Source organism: Mastigoproctus giganteus, chromosome 5 (genome assembly GCF_048544385.1).
Source record: "Mastigoproctus giganteus isolate SK-2022 chromosome 5, ASM4854438v1, whole genome shotgun sequence".
Taxonomy (NCBI): domain Eukaryota; kingdom Metazoa; phylum Arthropoda; class Arachnida; order Uropygi; family Thelyphonidae; genus Mastigoproctus; species Mastigoproctus giganteus.
This window is the reverse complement of record NC_143579.1, coordinates 151970175-151991662: the sequence shown is the minus strand read 5'-3', so window position 1 is coordinate 151991662 and position 21488 is coordinate 151970175. Positions and strand designations below refer to the sequence as shown.

Below are 21488 nucleotides of genomic sequence, written 5' to 3'. Positions count from 1 at the left end.
ATATACATAGTCTAAATTTGATCGCAGCTTGAGGCTCTAGCCCTAAATGCGCCTTAGTCTAAATACATCATACACCATCAAGCATCTCTCATATTGTGGAGTTATACTTCATAACTGTTTTTGCCATCATTGCATCACTTGGGTACCTACCCACTCACTGACGAAGGGCCAAATAGCCCTGAAACAGTGCTGTCTGGGTGGTGGTACCTATCTGAGAATAAGTAACACTAGTCTTCTCCTTAGGTGAAGCGTTACTTATTCGAAGTAGTGCAATATCATGGCAACTCGTTGTGAAGGCATTCACAATATGAGATATAACCTAAAACGATGCCACCTTAAAAATTTTCTGTTTATTCAGAAATGGCTGTGTATTATGATGCTAAGCACTTTATATACATAGTCTAAATTTGATCGCAGCTTGAGGCTCTAGCCCTAAATGCGCCTTAGTCTAAATACATCATACACCATCAAGCATCTCTCATATTGTGGAGTTATACTTCATAACTGTTTTTGCCATCATTGCATCACTTGGGTACCTACCCACTCACTGACGAAGGGCCAAATAGCCCTGAAACAGTGCTGTCTGGGTGGTGGTACCTATCTGAGAATAAGTAACACTAGTCTTCTCCTTAGGTGAAGCGTTACTTATTCGAAGTAGTGCAATATCATGGCAACTCGTTGTGAAGGCATTCACAATATGAGATATAACCTAAAACGATGCCACCTTAAAAATTTTCTGTTTATTCAGAAATGGCTGTGTATTATGATGCTAAGCACTTTATATACATAGTCTAAATTTGATCGCAGCTTGAGGCTCTAGCCCTAAATGCGCCTTAGTCTAAATACATCATACACCATCAAGCATCTCTCATATTGTGGAGTTATACTTCATAACTGTTTTTGCCATCATTGCATCACTTGGGTACCTACCCACTCACTGACGAAGGGCCAAATAGCCCTGAAACAGTGCTGTCTGGGTGGTGGTACCTATCTGAGAATAAGTAACACTAGTCTTCTCCTTAGGTGAAGCGTTACTTATTCGAAGTAGTGCAATATCATGGCAACTCGTTGTGAAGGCATTCACAATATGAGATATAACCTAAAACGATGCCACCTTAAAAATTTTCTGTTTATTCAGAAATGGCTGTGTATTATGATGCTAAGCACTTTATATACATAGTCTAAATTTGATCGCAGCTTGAGGCTCTAGCCCTAAATGCGCCTTAGTCTAAATACATCATACACCATCAAGCATCTCTCATATTGTGGAGTTATACTTCATAACTGTTTTTGCCATCATTGCATCACTTGGGTACCTACCCACTCACTGACGAAGGGCCAAATAGCCCTGAAACAGTGCTGTCTGGGTGGTGGTACCTATCTGAGAATAAGTAACACTAGTCTTCTCCTTAGGTGAAGCGTTACTTATTCGAAGTAGTGCAATATCATGGCAACTCGTTGTGAAGGCATTCACAATATGAGATATAACCTAAAACGATGCCACCTTAAAAATTTTCTGTTTATTCAGAAATGGCTGTGTATTATGATGCTAAGCACTTTATATACATAGTCTAAATTTGATCGCAGCTTGAGGCTCTAGCCCTAAATGCGCCTTAGTCTAAACTTCCATCTGTTGTTGTGAAAGTGGCTAGTATGAATAAATTCAAGGAAGAACTAGCCAAATTCCTGTATGGGGACAGACAAGTAAAGTGCATATATTTTTTTTTTTTTTGGTTGATGCTATATAACCTTGCTTTCTTGCATCATTTGCCACTATTAACATTAAGAAGGGTGAGGGGGGGAGTGATATGTATGTGATAAATTTTGTTTCAACTAGACTATAAAATAAATATTAGCAGGGAGGGGGCAGAGACACATGAAAATCTCATGAGTCAACCAATGTTTGAAAAGTAGACTAAAAAGGTGACAGCTTTTGGAATGTTCTATTCAAAAACGTTACCATTAAGTGGTTAATACACTGAAACAGCATAGGTTCAACCACATAATCTGAGACTGAAGGTCAGTATTGTTATGTTAATGGAATATATGCATTACTTCTGTGCTCTGCAACAAGGCATATCTGTGTGTGAGTAAGATCACTGCAGAATTCTTATATGTAAGGTACTCATAGGGAATATAAGGCAGTCAGCAGTCACTAGTGGCAACACTGACTTCCCATTTTTTATTGTGAAATTTCCGGTACTGTTAGCCTTTACAACTGCCATAAAGAGGTCCCAAAGTAAGCATTTTGACACAGCGGGAGTATGCTGGTTACTAGTGAAACTTATGCATGGGCAGATGTATGTGGCATTATTAAAGCTTTATCATACAACAGCATAAATATTTCCAGGGACCATTACAGAATAAAGAATGTTGTATTTAAATAATTTTTACACACAGGTTTATAATAAATTGTGCTTATTAGAATTAACTCCCTTGTGTAAGTATATTTTTGCAGTTTCACAGCTGCTATTGAATGTTTGTTTGTTTGTTATTTGGTTTTTAGGAGCATTAGCAACTAAGGCCATATTGCTCCGGAATATGCGGTGGTCATTGCCTGACCTTTCCGCATCCTCCGTATTTGGTAGTGACGGGCTCGAACCCCGGTCTAATCAAGAAGCATGTGCTACGCACTGCCTCCTTCCCACGTGGCCACGGAGGTGCCTGCTATTGAATGCGTAACCAAGTAAATTCAAAATTGTCAGCTGTATGTAACTTCATAACTTCATAGCTATATGTAACTTTCCCTCAAATGTCTATCAGAAAAATGCTTTTCTAATATCTGCTTAATGGCAAATTAATGATTCTTTCCACAAATAAGTCAGGAAACAATTAAGCTACAGATAGGTAAATTTTACTGCATAGCAAGCCAGGTTTTCTTGTAATATGTCAACCATCCACTAGCTACTAAGTTTATGGAGGCGGCTCCTCGATGTTCAGGAAATCTGTAAAGCCCTGCATGTAATTTTTATCTTTCTGAGTCTTAGCATAAAGGTTATATGGAATATCAATTAAAATGTTTAAATAAAAATTACCTGATTCTGTCATACGTATTGCTCTTGTTTTAGCCAATTCAAGAGCTGTTACCCATCGCTGTCTTTCAATTTCATTAGCAGCCTTTAGGTGGAATGTCTGTGTCCCACCATTTGAAATAACAAAATTACATGAATCTTCTGTGTGAATAACTGCACTAACCAAATTGATGGTCCCTCGACAGGTATGTGCCACTTCTGCTGGATTTCTTTGAAATAAAAGAATACAATTAATAGGAAAAAAAAAAAAAAAACAAGTTAAATTCTTTCCAAGTTCGTTCTAAGCAATTCATCCATATTTATTTAAATGGGGGAGTAACAGGCTAAAATGTTTCATATTAAAATATTCAGAACATCAAAATAATTTAATTCTATTAGTGGTCATTTATATTAATTTTATAACCATAAAAGAGTTAGCAAAAGATGCCGAAGTTCATGACAAGAAATATGTATTTAGTTAAAGCTTAATGAAAAAGACGGCACTCACCTCAATTGTGGTTATATGAATCATAAAACAGTAGTGTGAGAAATCATTGGTTAAACTAAAAATTATGTTTAAAAATCGCGATAAGGAAGCGTAGTTTAAAAAGAGTAATTGAAAAACTTAGCCTAAACGAAGAGAGATGCACCATATCGTCCTCTAGTTGTCTGAAACTATCTGAAATTAAAATTAAAAAAGGATTAAGACCAATAGTTGAGAACGATGGACTTTTGATGGTTCATCTTCAGTTGGTGATAAAAAGAAGAGAGATAGGGTTGCCGTAGATCCTCAATACCCGAAATGTTGTGCTGGACACGTGGTAATTTAATTCATGTGAGATACCAAATGGTAGACAAGGTAACCGGAAGTTTTGTGTTTAAGACGCCAAGATTGGTGTTGAGACAATACCATTCTATTACGAGGGTTTCGTATAAAAGGAGTTTATAATTGGAATTTAATTTGATGATGGTTGTTGTGGTATCAACTGAGGGGTTGTGGTTATAAGTGAGTACACGTTGAGACAGTCCAGCATTTCCTTGCTGTGTCCGAAAACTACGGACGTGGCAGTAACTGCGTGTGTTTGCGATGGTGGATGATCCAAATTTATTAGTAGTGCTCCCGACATAGCATGCATTGCAGTCGGGTTGACATTTGATTAAATAAACTATGTTGTTGATGTCTTTAGTGTCGTAAATGTGGGTTTCTTTATATTTATTAAAAGGGGCTCCTAACTTATTATAGGTAGAAAAAATTATAGAGATATCAGTGTTAGTGAAGATAAGACATAATCGTCTAGCGATTTGGCAGTGGTAAGGGAGAACAATGCAAATGTTGAACGGGTTGGAATTTTTATAACTGGGTTTCCAACCCGTTCAACATTCGCATTGGCAGTACTAGAAGGCATTAAAAACTTGGTTGTAAAGAACTGATTTCTTGGCACATACCTGTCGAGGGGTGATGTTAGAGAAAATGTAGGTATTGGCCTGTGTTGGTTCTTTTCCTGTAGATTTTCATCTTAAGCCTGTTATTTTGTTTATATATGGTTAAATTAAGAAAACTGATTGCATTATTAGTTTCTAGTTCTAAGGTGTATTTTAATCTTGAGTGTACTGAATTAAAACTGGTAAAAAGATCGTTGATGGTGTTTTGGTCTCCGATTATTAGAACATTGTCTGCATACCGAATGTAAAGTTTAATATTTACCGGAAAAGGTTGAAGGGTCTAATGTTTGACCGTGGCAAGGTATATCTCAGATATGGGCGCTGAGATACCTAGGTCCATAGTTGTTGTTGTTTTTTTGGTTTTTAGGAGCATTAGCAACTAAGGCCATATTGCTCCGGGATATGCGGTGGTCATTCCCTAACCTTTCCGCATCCTCCGTATTTGGTGGTGACGGGCTCGAACCCCGGTCTAATCAAGAAGAGTGTGCTACGCACTGCCGCTCCTTCCCACCTGGCTACGGAGACACCGGGTCCATAGTGAGTCGGAAAATCTGTTCATATACTTGGTCTTGAAAGCAGAAGTATCTAGCTTTAATTAGTACAGTAACGAGCACCAGAATGCCGTCAATGTTGAGAGAAGTCCAATTCGCTAAGGTATTGTCCAAAGTTAAAAGGTTGCGTAGAGCCTGTAAAGTGAAATTGAGGTCTACATTAGTGTATCTAATGTAGACCTCAATTTCACTACATCAAAGGAGACCAGTAAATTGTGACAGGGCTTATGTGTTCAAACCCTTGGCATGTGTTGTAGATCCGGAATTTAAAAAATTTCATGAAGGGAGAAATGATCTTGACCAGGAAGGAAGATAAATTTGTAAAGATGGATTTGCTATAGGAAACAATCGGGTGTAAAGGGTGGTCTGGTTTATGGAGCTTAATAATGCCAAATATATGGGGTAAGATGTTGTTACGGATACCTATTTGTTATAAGATGTATAAGTTTATTTCATGATTTGCTCGTAGCTGTATAACCAGGGTATCTAACTCGTTTTTCAGTTTTGAAGTGGGATTTACTCGAAGAGGTAACTACCATTAGGGGTAAAGGGAAGGGTTATTGCTTTCGTAAAGGCAACTACGATGGACTGAGACAGTATTTAAATTCTATACAGTGGGACCAACTGATGATGTTACCAACAGCAAATTCAAAATGGGAAGCATTCAAAGAACTTATCTTGGAAGCTACTAGGCTTTACATACCAACTAAGAAATATTGTTCAAGGTTTAGGCCTAAGTGGATGTCGGATGAACTAATGAGACATATGGCAGAGAAGAAAAATGCATGGGATACATACAAATTAACACATGACACAGAAGCCTATGATAGATACAAGTTGATCTGTAACCAAGTTACAAAGGAGGTTAGGCAGGCAAAGGCAGATTACGAGAAATCTTTGGCAAGGGATGCAAAGAAAAACAGCAAAGAGTTCTTTACTTATGTAAACTCTAGCAGGAAGGGGATGCATCAGATTGGTCCACTTGATAGATGGGTCAACTGTTGATGATCCTGCTCAGGTAGCTAACAAACTGAATGAATATTTTGCATCGACATTCACACATGAGGAGTTATTCAGTGAGGGGAATGCCAGAGGTGTATTCAACTCTGGCAGTAAGCTAGAGAATCTTGTAATAACTGAGAGTAAAGTGGAGGAGAAATTGTTGAAGATAAATACAAGAAAGGCACCTGGGGTGGATGGGATCTATCCAGTTATATTAAAGGAGGCAGCAAAGGAAGTAAGCAAACCCTTAGCCATAATTATGAGAGCTTCCTTGGACTCAGGGGAAGTACCCATGGACTGGAGATGTGCAAATGTGACCCAATTCACAAAGGAGGATCAAAGGGCGACACAAGTAATTATAGACCTGTTAGTTTAACTTCTGTTCCTGGAAAATTAATGGAGGCACTGATTAAAGAAGCACTGTAGGATCATCTAGACAAGACTTCAGTTATAGCTCAGACACAGCATGGTTTTGTTAAGGGAAAGTCTTGCCTGACCAATTTGATTGGATACTATGATGCAGTTACAAAAGTACTGGATGCAGGGAATAACTTTGATATTATATACTTGGATCTTAGAAAGGCTTTTGATACTGTTGCACATGGAAGACTGCTGCACAAATTGGAGCAGTGTGGCATTGGAGGCAAATTGCTGCTATGGATGAGGGGGTGGTTAAGGGGGAGAAGACAGAGAGTGGTAATCAATGGACACTGCTCATCATGGACTAATGTTATTAGTGGAGTCCCTCAGGGTTCAGTATTGGGTCCATTATTGTTTTCTGTATTTATAAATGATATCGATGATGGTATATCAAGCTTAATGTCCAAGGCTGCAGACAATACGAAGGTTGGCAGGGTTGTCAAAGACACTACTGACACTATGTTACTGCAACAGGGTCTGGAAAGATTGAGCAGATGGGCTGAGAGGTGGCAAATGAAGTTTAACATTGACAAATGTAAAGTACTACATATGGGAAACAGCAACCCCAGAGCAACGTATCAACTCTGTGGTACTACACTGACAGTGGTAGAGAATGAAAGGGACCTGGGGGTGGTTGTGCAGGCAGATATGAAGTTTTCTGGGCAGTGCAGACGGGCTGCAAGAGTAGCTCATGTTATTTGTTGTTATTTTGGATTTTTAGGAGCATTAGCAACTAAGGCCATATTGCTCCGGGATATGCGGTGGTCATTCCCTGACCTTCCCGCATCCTCCATATTTGGTGGTGACGGGCTCGAACCCTGGTCTAATCAAGAAGCGTGTGTTAGGCACTGCTGCTCCTTCCCACCTGGCTACGGAGGCGCCAAGTGAGTAGCTCATGGTGTATTGTCGATGATATATAGGAATTTTTCTAGCACGGATAAGGAGGTGATTATTCCATTGTATAAGGCAATGGTCAGACCACACCTAGAGTACTGTATCTGTATACAGGTCTGGAGGCCTCATTTCAAGAAGGATGTAGAGATGCTGGAACGAGTACAGAGAAGGGCAACAAGATTAGTGAATGGAACAAAGGGATGCTCTTACAAAGAAAGGCTTAAGTTTTGCAAATTGCAGTGTCTGGAGACTAGGCACCGGCGAGGTGATCTGATAGAGGTGTATAAAGCCTTGAATGGTTTGAGCATGCTCAATTCTGATGGGATTCTTCCTCTTGCTCAGAATAATCACCTGAGAGGGCATAAATTCAAATTGAGAAAAGACGGATGTAGGACAGATGTGAGGAAATTTGCCTTTAGCCAGCGGGTGGTTGGTTGGTGGAACAGACTTCCATCCCTTGTCGTGGAGGTTGATAGCCTAAATAAGTTTAAGGCTCAACTGGACAGGTATTTCGAACGAACAGAGGGGTGAAGTGGAAGTGGCTATTTTTTATTTATTTATTATTATTTTTTTTTATTTATTTATTTTTTTTGGCTGATGCTGCATAAGCTTGCTTTCTTGCATCAAATGCCTCTACTAATGCTAATTAATGTAGTCCTGTTTATCCAGAATAACAATGGTGTCGCCTTTGTCGGCTTTTTGGATAATAACATTGGGATTATTTCTTAACTTACGTACATTAATTTGTTGCTGTTTAGACATATTAGACCGGGATGTAAGACGAGTGTTTACGACAGCGTTGTTTGTTTCATGGAAAATGCGGTTTTTATCTGGGTGATTCCCGAGTTTAGTTTGTAGTTCTATTATACAATTTTCTATAGGGTATTATTTACTTTTAACCACGAAACTGAAACCATACTCAAGGCCGGAGACTTCAGAGTGAGAGAACGTTTGGAATGAAACGTTAACGGCAGGTGTGCGAGGTTTGTGGTGTACTTGAGTAAGCTTATTCCATTTCTTCAAATGCTTTAGGCTGACTTGATACATATGTTGTTTAAATCAACAAACTCAATCCACTTTGTCAGGGTTATGCTCCTTTTTAAATTATATGTTAGTTAATGTATGTGATATAACAGTTTATGTTTATTGTGAAACCTGTTCTGTAATTCTTCTTTAATGATAGCAAAAGAAAATTGATGAGTAAGGTGTGGATATTTACTACAAACATGCTTGGAGCATACAGTGGCGAATTTAGGAATTCTGTTGTGTGAAAGGCATTTCTGGAGAAACAAAATATGCAGTTTGGACACGAAATATTTTACAATAGTTTTTGTAAACAGAACCTGTCCGGTTACCTTATCCACCGTTTGGAATCTCACGAGAATTAAATTACCACATGTCCAGCACAACATTTCGGGTACTTAAGATTTACAGCAAACCCTTTTGCTCTTCTTTTTATCGTTAACTGAAGATGAACCATCGAAAGTCCATCGTTCTTGACTATTGGCCTTAATCCTTTTTTAATTTTAATTTCAGATAGTTTCAGACAACTAAAGGACGATATGGTGCACCCCTCCTCCTCTGATTTCTCACACTACTGTTTTATGATTCATATAACCACAAGGGATTATTGAGGTGAGTGCCGTCTTTTTATTACGCTTTGACTAAATGCATATTTCTTATTAATTTTTTTAATAACAGATCTTCCAATTAGGCATAAGAGCTATACATATTACAATTTCAGAAGAATTAAACAGGGTGGTAGTAGTAGTTCAACAAGTGAAGAATATAGGTGGTTTTGGATTTGGAATTACCACTCTAGATTTCAGACTCCTTACTTTACTTAATTTTTAAAATAAATAATTATGTTTGAACAAAGTTAATCAAAAAATATTCACTTTTGATATTGACTAATTATAAATAAAACTTATAAAACCCAACTAAAAATTAAATATAAACCACAGAAATTAAGGAAAGGAAAAAACACTTAACAGGTATATATTTCTTAAATTTATATCTGGCCTAGATTCTTCAAGGCTGTTTAATATGCTCCAGCCTTTTATTAGAACAGATTAAATTACTTACAAGCCATTAAAACTATAGTGAGCCAGTTTACAAAACTCAAGCACAGCTACAAAATGGAACAAAATCAAAGAAACTCATGGAAGTATTCAAATACAACTTTCAAGAGATACGTGATCTTTAATTGGTGCTACAAATCATTAAGCAGAAAATAAAACTAATAGTAAAATGATAATGAGTGAAAGGTGATATTGTACTCAATCGCAAAATATGGTAGTATTAGCAATGGCCATGTGGTGCAAGGAAGACAAAGGTTTATGCTGCACCAGTGAAAAAAAAAAAAAATAAATAAATAAATAAAAATAATAATAATTAAATAAAATAAAATAAATAATACGAGAAAAGGAAACAAATAACATATGCATTTCCCTCCTCCAGCTGATAACTATCCAGCTGACCTTCAAATTTCTCCAAACTGTCAGCCTCTACTAACCATGTAGGTAATTTATTCCAGTAATTTATAACTCGCTGGCTAAAATAAAACTTCCTGCAATCCAGTCTAAACATCTCTCCCCGTAACTTGAATTTATGGCCCCTAGTTCTAGAATCATTTATAATAGTGAAAATTTCATCCTCATTAATTTTACTATTTCTTCTCACAACCTTAAACACTTCAATCAAGTTGCCTCTAAGGCAGCTAGTTTCCAAGCTGTAGTCTTCATATTTGAAGTCTTTAATCATAAGGACGTCATTTTTCCAATCTCACCAGACAAATTACCACACTTCAACACAGTATTCCAACTGTGGTCTAATAATAGCCTTATATAATGGGATTATGACTTCCTTATCTCTACTAGCAGCAAATATTCAATAAATCATCAATAGGACACCATGGCCTTCCCTGCAACCTGTCTTCAATGCTCGAAGAAGTTCATGTCCGACTATTGTAACTCCCAAGTCCCTTTCTTCCACTACTGACTTTAATTCAACTCCACCAAGTGTATAAGTTATTTTAGGGTTACTGTTCCCCAGGTATGAGACTTAGCACTTTGCTGGATTAAAGCATAGCTGCCACTTTGCTGGATTAAAGCATAGTTGCCACTTTGCTGACAATCCCTGAAGTCTATCTAGGTCACTCTGAAGCTCTGCTTAGCGGTGATCATTAACTACTCTACCAATCTTTACATCATCTGCAAATTTAGACATCACGCCCTCTATCCCTTCATTTAAGAAAATCAAAAACAACAGTGGTCCCAATACTGATCCTTGAGGAACCACAGTTTGAGGTTCCCCTTAAAACAGTTTGAGGAATAACCATTTACTACAACCCTCTGCCTCCTGCCTTGAAGCCATCCTGCTATCCATCTGAGGATTTTCCCTGTGATTCCAACCTCTTCCAGCTTATAAAGTAACCACTCATGTGGAACTGAGTCAAATGCTTTGCTGAAATTCAAATAAACAATATCAAAATTATTTCCTAAATCCAGCTCACAAGTGACCTTGTCAAAACAGCTAACCACATTTGTTAAACATGATTTTCCCTTTACAAAACCATGCTGCATATCCTCTGGGCTGCCACAAATGGGTAGGCGAGGTAAGCGTCACTTACAGGTGGCAGTTCAGGAGGGCATCAAAAAAATTTGACACATACAAGTCGGACCTCTGTTTAACAAACTTCTTAATAGCAAAATTTTCTATTTAGCATTTTTTTTTTAATTTCCCCTTAGTAATTATATTTAATAAATATTGACTCAAATACAGTATATCAACAATATTATCAACTGATCGAGGTAATTGGCCAGAAAACCTGACAAAGAAACAATGTGATTATTTGATTCAAAATTATCCTACTCAAATTAAAAATAGAGAATATCCTTCCAATTAATGTCAAAGAATATTTTCAGCTATTTATTATATGAAAATTCTAAAAAAAATGGAGAAAAAGGTTAAAGGTTACTATATTATTTATCACGAAATTTTCTATTTTGCTTTTGTTGCAAGATATTTGGCAATTGTAAAAACCAACTAAGTGATCAATTTGGATTCAGTAATTGGAGAAATTTATCTGATTTTTAGGTAAGCATGAAACATTAAAAATCATAAAAAATGGTTAGATCTGGCAAAGTCACTAAAGACATTACAATTGATGATTATATGATATAGAAAAAAAAAAGGTATTGGTATTTGGTAATTGAAACAATAATATATATGATACTATTTTTAGCAAGGCAGTGATTAGCGTTCGGGGGATCTTCAAAAGATTTATATGAAAATAACAATGGTAACTTTTTAAAACTTACTGGAAACAATTGTTAAATTTGATTCAGTTATGGCAGAACATATTTGCCATATTCAAAAGGCTTAAATTCTGTAAGTTGCAGCATCTGTAGACTAGGCACCTGCGAGGTGATCTGATTGAGGTGTACAAGGCTTTGAATGGTTTGAGCAGACTCAATGCTGATGGGATGCTTCCACTTGCTCAGATTAAGAACATGAGGGGGCATAGATTCAAACTGAGGAAAGACAGTTGTAGAATAGATGTGTGGAAGTTTGCCTTTAGCCAGTGATTGGTTCATTGCTGGAACAGACTTCCATCTGTTGTTGTGGAAGTTGATAGCTTAAATAAATTTAAGGCGGGACTAGATAAACATTTGGAGTGACTGGATGGGTGAAATGGGAAGGGTGTTTTTTTTTTTTTTTTTTTTGGCTGATGCTCTATAAACTTGCTTTCTTGCATCATATGTCTCAACTAATGCTAATTTACATTCCAGACATATGATCTTGCCCAGTGACTCATTGGTTGTTTTATTTTACATAACACTTATGCATACACAATCCACCCCATGCATGTGCCTTGCTTTCCAGACATTTGATTTATGCTCCCACCCAGTCGAGTCTTATATTGTTATTCCATATAACGGATAGGTACCACCATTCAGCTGAGGAAGGGGCACATTGCCCCGAAAGCTACTGTTTGTCATTCTGATCTACTTTAGTTCTCTGTATTATTGTTATATAAAAAATGTTATCAGTTTTTTCAGTTGAAGAAATAATATTTAATGAATGTTTATGCAACCCGAAATCCAAGCCCTTTTCTGTAGTACAATCTTAATTGTTACTGTGTCTATGCTTTTTGTAACAAAATACTGGAGGGGGGAGGGGAAGGAATCTGGTTGCCCACAAAGACAGAAACGTAATAACAGTAACATTATACAAGGGAGGGTCTTCTTTGCCTTTAGGTATGCAAGAGGATATTAACATTAGAAGCATTTTGCCAGGATTCATAGCAAATCAGAAATTTAGCCATTATTTTGGGGTTGGTGGATCCATCAGGCAGTTTCAAAATGAAAAGAACATATGTATAGCGTGATATAACTGATTTGGAATGTACCTCCTTAACTTGTAATTTTTTTTTTTTTTTTATAACTACTATTGGAGCATTAGGAGGTACTGATATTGGAGTGGCAACTGACTGAGTTTTCTGTGTGGGTTTTTTTTAGAATCCAGTAAATAGAGGGCAATGGGAATAAATGACTCTTTCAATGGTGCAGTCATATCTGTTTGTCTCCAACCTTTTCAGAATATGTGGCTTATTGCTATTTACTGGTTTCACTGCTTTTTGTGCCTCCTGGTATATGTTCAGCTATGCATTAAGTCTATATCTTTTTCTTCCTTCCACCCCTGGCATGCTCAAGAGCAGCATTTCCCAAACTTTTTTGGTAATGAAACACTTTTCATCTCACAATATATTTACAGAACACAAGTTTAGCCAAAGAACTGTTTGTTAATATTTTATTTCATATGACGCACTGTGCATCAGGAGCATCTTTATTTCCAACATATGTAAAGCCAAAATTCAAATAACTGTCATCATACTTTCCTTTTGGTCTTTTATTAATTGGTTCCTGTTTTTTTCACTTCTGATTTTTTGGGGAACAAAAGGCTGCGATTGTTCAACCTCACTCTGAAGTGTGACAATTAATTGGTTCCTGTTTTTTTCACTTCTGATTTTTGGGGAACAAAAGGCTGCGATTGTTCAACCTCACTCTGAAGTGTGACAATATTGTGTTCATTTTCATCGACCACAGTTGTACTACTAGAAGTACTTACTTCTCATTTTAAAGTTCCTTCTTTCAACCACAAATCCATGGAAATTTATTTTGATAATAATATTTTGAAATACTAATAATTATCAAAAAAAAAATTTATACAAGGAAGTTAGTTTAGTTATGATATCGGTTAGCTTCCCCCTGTCCAACCCTTGTACTCCAGGCTAAATCGCATACAAATAACATTAGATCACTACATTGCTACTTTTTCATAGATGTCACTATTAGTATTAGTAATGGCCGCATGGTGCAAGAAAGCCTATGGCTTATGCTGCACCAGCCAAAAAAAAAATAATAAAATAAAATAAAATATCCGAACAAAACAATGATAAAAACAAAAAAAAAAAAATAAATAAATAATCATAATTAATAAAAAAAAAAGGAAATTAAACCTATCATCCCACACGCCTCCCCTACCCGAAGGAACCATCCAGATGACCCTTGAATTTCCCCAAACTGTTGGCCTCTACCACCCATGAAGGCAACTTATTCCAGTAATTTATAACTCGTTGGCTAAAATAAAACTTCCTGCAGTCCAATCTAAACATTTCCCACCGTAACTTGAATTTATGTCCCCTAGTTCTAGCATCATTTATAATCTTGAAAATTTCGTCCTCATTCATTTTAATGATGCCTCTCAGAGCCTTAAACACCTCAATCAAATCTCCTCTAAGGTGTCTAGTTTCAAAACTCTGCAACCCACATATTCGAAGTCTTTCTTCATAAGGATGCCGTTTTGCAGATCTCACCAGGCGAGTTACCCGTCTTTGCACCCTTTCAAGAAGCTCGATGTCTTTCTTTAGGTGTGGTCTCCATACTTGAACACAGTATTCCAAGTTTGGTCTAACATAAGCCTTATATAATGGGATTATCACGTCCCTATCTCTACTTGCAAAAGTTCGATAGGTCATCGATAGGACACCATGGGCCTTCCTTGCAACCTGTTTACAATGCTCAGAGAATTTCATGTCTGACCGTATCGTAACACCCAAGTCCCTTTCCTCCAGTACTGGGTTTAGTTGAACTCCACCAAGTGAATAAGTTATTTTGAGATTACTGTTTCCTGGATGTAATACCTTACACTTTGTTGGATTAAAGCATAGCTGCCATTTTTCTGACCATTCCTGAAGTCTATCTAGGTCTCTCTCTCTAGGACTCTCGAGTCTGCTGACGAGGCTAGTAGGGGCCAGACGTGTTCAAAGCCGCTAAGTGGATTTTTCTTATTTATTGATTTGAAATTGTTTTTCTAAAACTTTTGATTTAAATTTAGTAGTATAGCATTATTTTGGGATTTTCTGACTAATTTGGTGTAGTTATTCTTTACTCGGCCTTGCAATTGTATCGGCAATTCCATAAAAGTATCGGTAAGGGTATCCACGTGTTACAAGTCGCAACTCCGCTGAACCAGAAGTTTTTTAACCATATTTAGCCGCTTATTGAATATTTTTACATCAAATTATTTTTTGTAAGTAGTTTATAGACCTAGTAAGGATCATTAGTTTATTCTGAATTGAGACAGCGAGATTTGAAAGTTAATTAATACTTAGTGTCCATAGATTTACCGTCGTAACTTCCCGCCACTGTCTTTGTCATACGATCGTTATATATCGAACCTAGATAGCGTTAGTATAGTATAGGTTATAATATTTTCAGTGATCGGTAAAATCTATTAAAATTGTTGAACTTCGTTGGCATTTAAACTGTACTTTTAGCTAAATACATATACCGACTTAGATTACAAACGTCACATAATTAATTAATACATAACTGATACGGAAGTTATATAAAGGGAACTCGGAGATAATTAATACTTGACACTAAAAAATATATATCCCGTTATAACTGTGTTGGGAGATAAGTTAGGGTTATAAACTGAAATTGAAATTTTATTTAAACTAAAAGAAAACAGACTCAGACCAGAGCAGCAAAACAAAAGGCTCAAGCTAATGGAACTGCTATGGCTCAGAGGAGAACTGAGGGGGGCAGTTGCCATCTGAATCACAGCCTTCTAAAATGCACAGCTTGCATGATGTTTGTGGAGAGGCAGGTACGGGACATGATATTGCCATGGGGGATGTCTTTGTGTGTGCGCGATGCAAGGGGTGTATCGAAATCAGGCAACAACTCAGCGTTCTTATGGGCCTATATGAGAGCTTGAAGGACATGGTGGATGCCCTCGAAGGAACTAAATTGAGGGGCCCATCAAGCTCTTAGCTGCCCACATCAACGCCAGAGCTTGCACTTGGTCGTCGCGCAACACAGTGGTAACCCCCAAGGCAGAATGCGCTGGTCCCAAAGGAACTAGTAGTTGTTGGTGACTCTATTGTCAGGGAAACGGGGAACATGCTTTGTAAAAAGGACAGGACCAGGGTATGTCTGCCAGGGGCAAAGGTTGATGATGTTGTAGAGCAGATATCATCTTTTAAGGGCACAAAAGGTGATATAGTTCTACACGTTGGCACTAACGATATCAAGAGTAGGAGACCGGCAGAATTGCTTAACAAGTACAGGTCACTGTTGAAAAAAAGCCGTGAAATAGGGTTGAATTTGAAAGTGTCTGCAATTCTGCCCAGGCACGATAGGAGGGAGTATATGATGAGAGCCTTGTCAATCAATTCGGCCCTGGAAAGATTGGGCAAGGCTCAAGGGGTAGAATTTTTTTCAGCCTGGACTGTACTTGTTAAGAGGTATTAGTAAATTAATAAGAGGAGTTTACCTCAATATAGTACGTGGAACACTTCCGTATGATACCCTCCAGAAATTAAAACGGAAAAAATCGACAACTTACCGGTACATTAAAGAAAATATAAATAATTAAAGTAAAATATAAATAATTAAATAATCAATTTAACACAATTCAAAATCAATTCAAAACTTGTTAAGAGGAGAGATTGCTTCTACAGGGATGGAATACACTTAAATAGAAAGGGTGCAAGAATATTTGCTGATGCTATCGAGGCAGTGTTAGGTGGGTCGGAAAACTGCTAGCTTGGGGGGGAGACAAAGACGAATAGATTAACATTAGCCACTGGCAGAGGTGAAAGAGATTCTTGCACTGCTTCTATTGGAATGAGCAGAAGCCTGAAAAACAAGATGCAGGATATTTCAGAGACTGACGGGAGTCATTGCGGTACAAGTAAACACATGGGTTGTGTTAGGGTAGCTAAGAATAGAAATAGGTGCATATATACTTGCGTGTACACCAATGCTAGGAGTTTAGTAAATAAATTTGATGAATTTGAGGTATTGCTCAAAACATCAAAGGCAGATATTGTTGGGATATCAGAGATGTGGTGTCACACAGATATAAGGAATGCAGAACTGGAATTTGGGGAGTACAACGTCTACAGAAAGGATAGACTGGATAGGAAGGGAGGAGGGGTTATGCTATTAGTTAAGAAATACATAAAATCCAAGGAAGTGAAGCCAGTGGACATCGCTGGACAGTGCAGTGTCGAGTCAGTTTGGTGTGACATAACCATTGGGAGATCAAAATTGAGTAGGAGTGTGCTATAGGCCTAATGACTCTGATGAGTATAATAAGAAACTGTACAGGGAAATAGAGTGGGACAGTAAATCAGAGAGTCTTATAATGGGGGATTTTAATTTCCCAGATATTGACCGGAATTTGTGGGTTGGTCACTCACACACTAGCAAGGCTTTTGTGGATTTATTGGATGATTGTTTTCTACATCAGCATGTTCGGGAGGCAACTAGAGGGAGGAATACTCTTGATTTGATTATCAGCAGTAATTCTTCATGCATTAAGAATCTGCAGATAAATGAACCACTAGGTGGCAGTGATCACAGTGTGCTGAAGTGGGATTTACTCAAAGAGGTAACTACCATTAGGGGCAAAGGGAAGGGTTATTGCTTTCGTAAAGGCGACTATGATGGACTGAGACAGTATTTAAATTCTATACAGTGGGACCAACTGATGATGTTACCAACAGCAAATGCAAAATGGGAAGCATTCAAAGAACTTATCTTGGAAGCTACTAGGCTTTACATACCAACTAAGAAATATTGTTCAAGGTTTAGGCCTACGTGGATGTCAGATGAACTGATGAGGCATATGGCAGAGAAGAAACATGCATGGGATACATACAAATTAACACATGACACAGAAGCCTATGATAGATACAAGTTGAGTTGATCTGTAACCAAGTTACAAAGGAGGTTAGGCAGGCGAAGGTAGATTATGAGAAATCTTTGGCAAGGGATGCAAAGAAAAACAGAAAAGAGTTCTTTACTTATGTAAACTCTAGAAGGAAGGGGATGAATCAGATTGGTCCACTTAATATCGATGGGTCAACTGTTGATGATCCTGCTCAGGAAGCTAACAAACTAAATGAATATTTTGCATCCACATTCACACATGAGGAGTTATTTAGCGAGGGGAAAGCCAGAGGTGTATTCAACTCTTGTAATAACTAAGAGTAAAGTGGAGGAGAAATTGTTGAAGATAACCACAAGGAAAGCACCTGGGGTGGATGGGATCTATCCAGTTATATTAAAGGAGGCAGCAAAGGAAGTAAGCAAACCCGTAGCCATAATTATGAGAGTTTTCCTTGGACTCAGGGGAGGTACCCACAGACTGGAGATGTGCAAATGTGACTCCAATTCACAAAGGAGGATCAAAGGCTGACACAAGTAATTATAGACCTGTGAGTTTAATTTCTGTTCCAGGAAAATTAATGGAGGCACTAGTTAAAGAAGCACTGCAGGATGATTTAGACAAGACTTCAGTTATAGCTCAGACACAGCATGGTTTTGTTAAGGGGAAGTCTTGCCTGACCAATTTGATTGGATACTATGATGCAGTCACAAAGGAACTGGATGCAGGGAATAACTTTGATATTATATACTTGGATCTTAGAAAGGCTTTTGATACTGTTGCACATGGAAGACTGCTGCACAAATTGGAGCAGTGTGACATTGGAGGCAAATTGCTGCTGTCGATAAAGGGGTGGTGAGGGGGAGAAGACAGAGAGTGGTAATCAATGGACACTGCTCGTCGTGGACTAATGTTATTAGTGGAGTCCCTCAGGGCTCAGTGTTGGGTCCATTATTGTTTTCTGTATTTATAAATGATATTGATGATGGTATATCAAGCTTAATGTCGAAGTTTGCAGACGATACAAAGGTAGGCATGGTTGTCAAGGACACTACTGACACTATGCTGCTGCAACAGGATCTGGAAAGGTTGAGCAGATGGGGTGAGAGGTGACAAATGAAGTTTAACATTGACAAATGTAAAGTACTACACATGGGAAACAGCAACCCCAGAGCAACGTATCAACTCTGTGGTACTACACTGACAGTGGTAGAGAATGAAAGGGACCTGGGGGGGGGATGTGCAGGCAGATATGAAGTTCTCTGAGCAGTGCAGACGGGCGGCAAGAGTAGCTCATGGTGTATTGTCAATGATATATAGGAATTTTTCTAGCAGGGATAAGGAGGTGATTATTCCCTTGTATAAGGCAATGGTCAGGCCACACCTAGAGTACTGTATACAGGTCTGGAGGCCTCATTTCAAGAAGGATGTAGAGCTGCTGGAACGAGTACAGAGAAGGGCAACAAGATTAGTGAATGGAACAAAGGGGTGCTCTTATGAAGAAAGGCTTAAGTTTTGCAAATTACAGTGTCTGGAGACTAGGCACCAGCGAGGTGATCTGATAGAGGTGTATAAAGTCTTGAATGGTTTGAACATGCTCAATGCTGATGGGATTCTTCCTCTTGCTCAGAATAATCACCTGAGAGGGCATAAATTCAAATTGAGGAAAGACAGATGTAGGATAGACGTGCGGAAATTTGCCTTTAGCCAGCGAGTGGTTGGTTGGTGGAACAGACTTCCATCCCTTGTCGTGGAAGTTGATAGCTTAAATAAGTTTAAGGCTCAGCTGGACAGGTATTTTGAATGAACAGAGGGGTGAAGTGGAAGTGTTTTTTTTTTTTTTTTGGCTGATGCTGCATAAGTTTGCTTTTTTGCATCAAATGCCTCTACTAATGCTAATGCTAAGAAGCTCAGCTTGACAGTGATCATTAACTACTCTACCAATTTTAACATCATCTGCAAATTTAGACATCACGCCCTCTATCCCTTCATCAATGTCGTTTATGAAAATTAAAAACAACAGTGGTCCTAATACTGATCCTTGGGGAACCCCACTTCTTATATCAACCCAATCTGAGGAATAACCATTTATCACAACCCTCTGCCTCCTGCCCTGAAGCCCTCCTTCTATCCATCTAAGGATTTTCCCTGTGATTCCAACCTGTTCCAGCTTATAAAGCAACCGCTCATGTGGGACTGAGTCAAAAGCTTTGCTGAAATCTAAAGAAACAATGTCAAAATTATTTCCTAAATCAAGCTCGTGAGTGACCCTTTCGAAATAGCGAACCAGATTTGTTAAACATGATTTTCCCTTTACAAAACCATGCTGAGTATCCTTGAGAATTTCAATTCAATCCAAATGATCCTGAATTCCACCCTTGATCATTGCTTCCATGATTATCCCTACTACTGAAGTCAGACTGACAGGTCGATAATTTCCAACTTCACTTTTAGAGCCACTCTTATGTATGGGAGATACATTTGCACTTTTCCAATCCAAGGGAATCTCCCCAGAGTCTAGTGATGCTCACATAATTAGCCTCAATGGTTCAATGCACTCGTTTGCCACCTCCCTTAAGATTATTGGGTATATTCCATCAACTCCAGGAGCCTTACTAGTCTGTAGGCTCGAAAGCTTTTTCATTAAATAATCTTGCGAAATTTCAATATCATTAATTACATATTTTTTAACTTCGCTCCGACAATTTCCCATTGCCACAAAAGGTTTTTCATTTGTAAATATCGATGCAAAATAACTGTTGAGTTCATCTGCAACAGCAGCTGGTGTATTTAATACTATCCCCTTTCCCTTATGTAAAGGTCTGATCTGGTTTGTCCTGCTCTTCTTGGCATTTATATATGTGAAGAATTCTTTATACCCCCTCTTTGCTCTGTTTGCTAGTGATTTCTCATAAACTGCCTTTGCCTGTTGAACCTTTTCTGTGGCTCTATTACACATCACCTTGTAGCTGTTATAGGCTTCAGTACTTTTTATTGCTCTGTAACCTTTCCATGCCCCCTTTTTCTGTTCAAGTAATGTGGCAACTTCACTATTCATCCAACTTGGAACCCTCCTCGTGGAGTATTTTTTTAATGGTATATATGCATTCAAGGTCTGTGATTAATGTTTTAAAAGCGTTCCACAGTTCAAATGTATTCATTTTCTGCACGATATCTACCCAGTTAATAGAGGCCATGTAGTACCTTAAGGCATCATAATTTCCTTTTCTGAAATTAAAACCCATTCCTTTGCCTTTTACTTCTGCTACCTCTCTCGTCATCATCCACCGTAGAACTCCGTGATCACTTCCTGCTACTGGTTCCTCTACTGTCAACCCTGTTATGTCATCTGATTCATGGGTGATGATGAGGTCTAGGATATTCTTTTCTCTAGTACTTTCCCTGACATGTTGATACAAATAACAGTCATCTAGTTGATTTAAAAATTTTGTTCCTCATGTCGAGTTTTCTTCCCATTTACTCCAATCAATTAGAGGCAAATTGAAATCACCCAAAATAAGACATTGACGCTTACTTGCCCATTTCATTTGCATGTAGAGACTTTTGTCATAATCTTTACAATCACCTGGTCTGTAGATTACTCCTACTCGCATTATACTTTTGTTTCCAACTATCTCACCATACAGACTATACTAGCATGTGAAATGTCTGAATCTGGGAAAGCTATCGTCGTACTCAGGCTGATTCTGATAAGAAGCATTACCCCACCACCCCTTCTATCTACCCTATCCTTTCTAAATACATTATACAAGCCGTACTGAAACTCATCATCCCCAATTTCCGGGTGACACCACGTCTGCGTAAGCCCTATTATGTCCACGTTACTTGTTTTAACCAGCAGTTCGAATTCGCTCATTTTATTGACGACACTTCTAATGTTACTGTATAAACAATTAAG

The 21488-nt window shown here is 38.0% G+C and overlaps 1 protein-coding gene across 2 annotated transcripts in view; it reads right to left on the bottom strand.

Moving 5' to 3' along the window:
• Osbp (oxysterol binding protein) overlaps nucleotides 1-21488 on the bottom strand; it is a 494514-nt gene that overhangs the window by 424988 nt on the left and 48038 nt on the right. Inside the window, exon 2 of one of the 2 annotated variants that reach the window (XM_090374241.1) lies at nucleotides 3036-3241. The exons of the other annotated variant lie outside the window; for it this stretch is intronic. Within the exon in view, the coding sequence (XP_090230367.1) occupies nucleotides 3036-3241 (206 nt within the window). The remainder of the gene's footprint in view (nucleotides 1-3035; nucleotides 3242-21488) is intronic. 2 annotated transcript variants of the gene reach the window in all.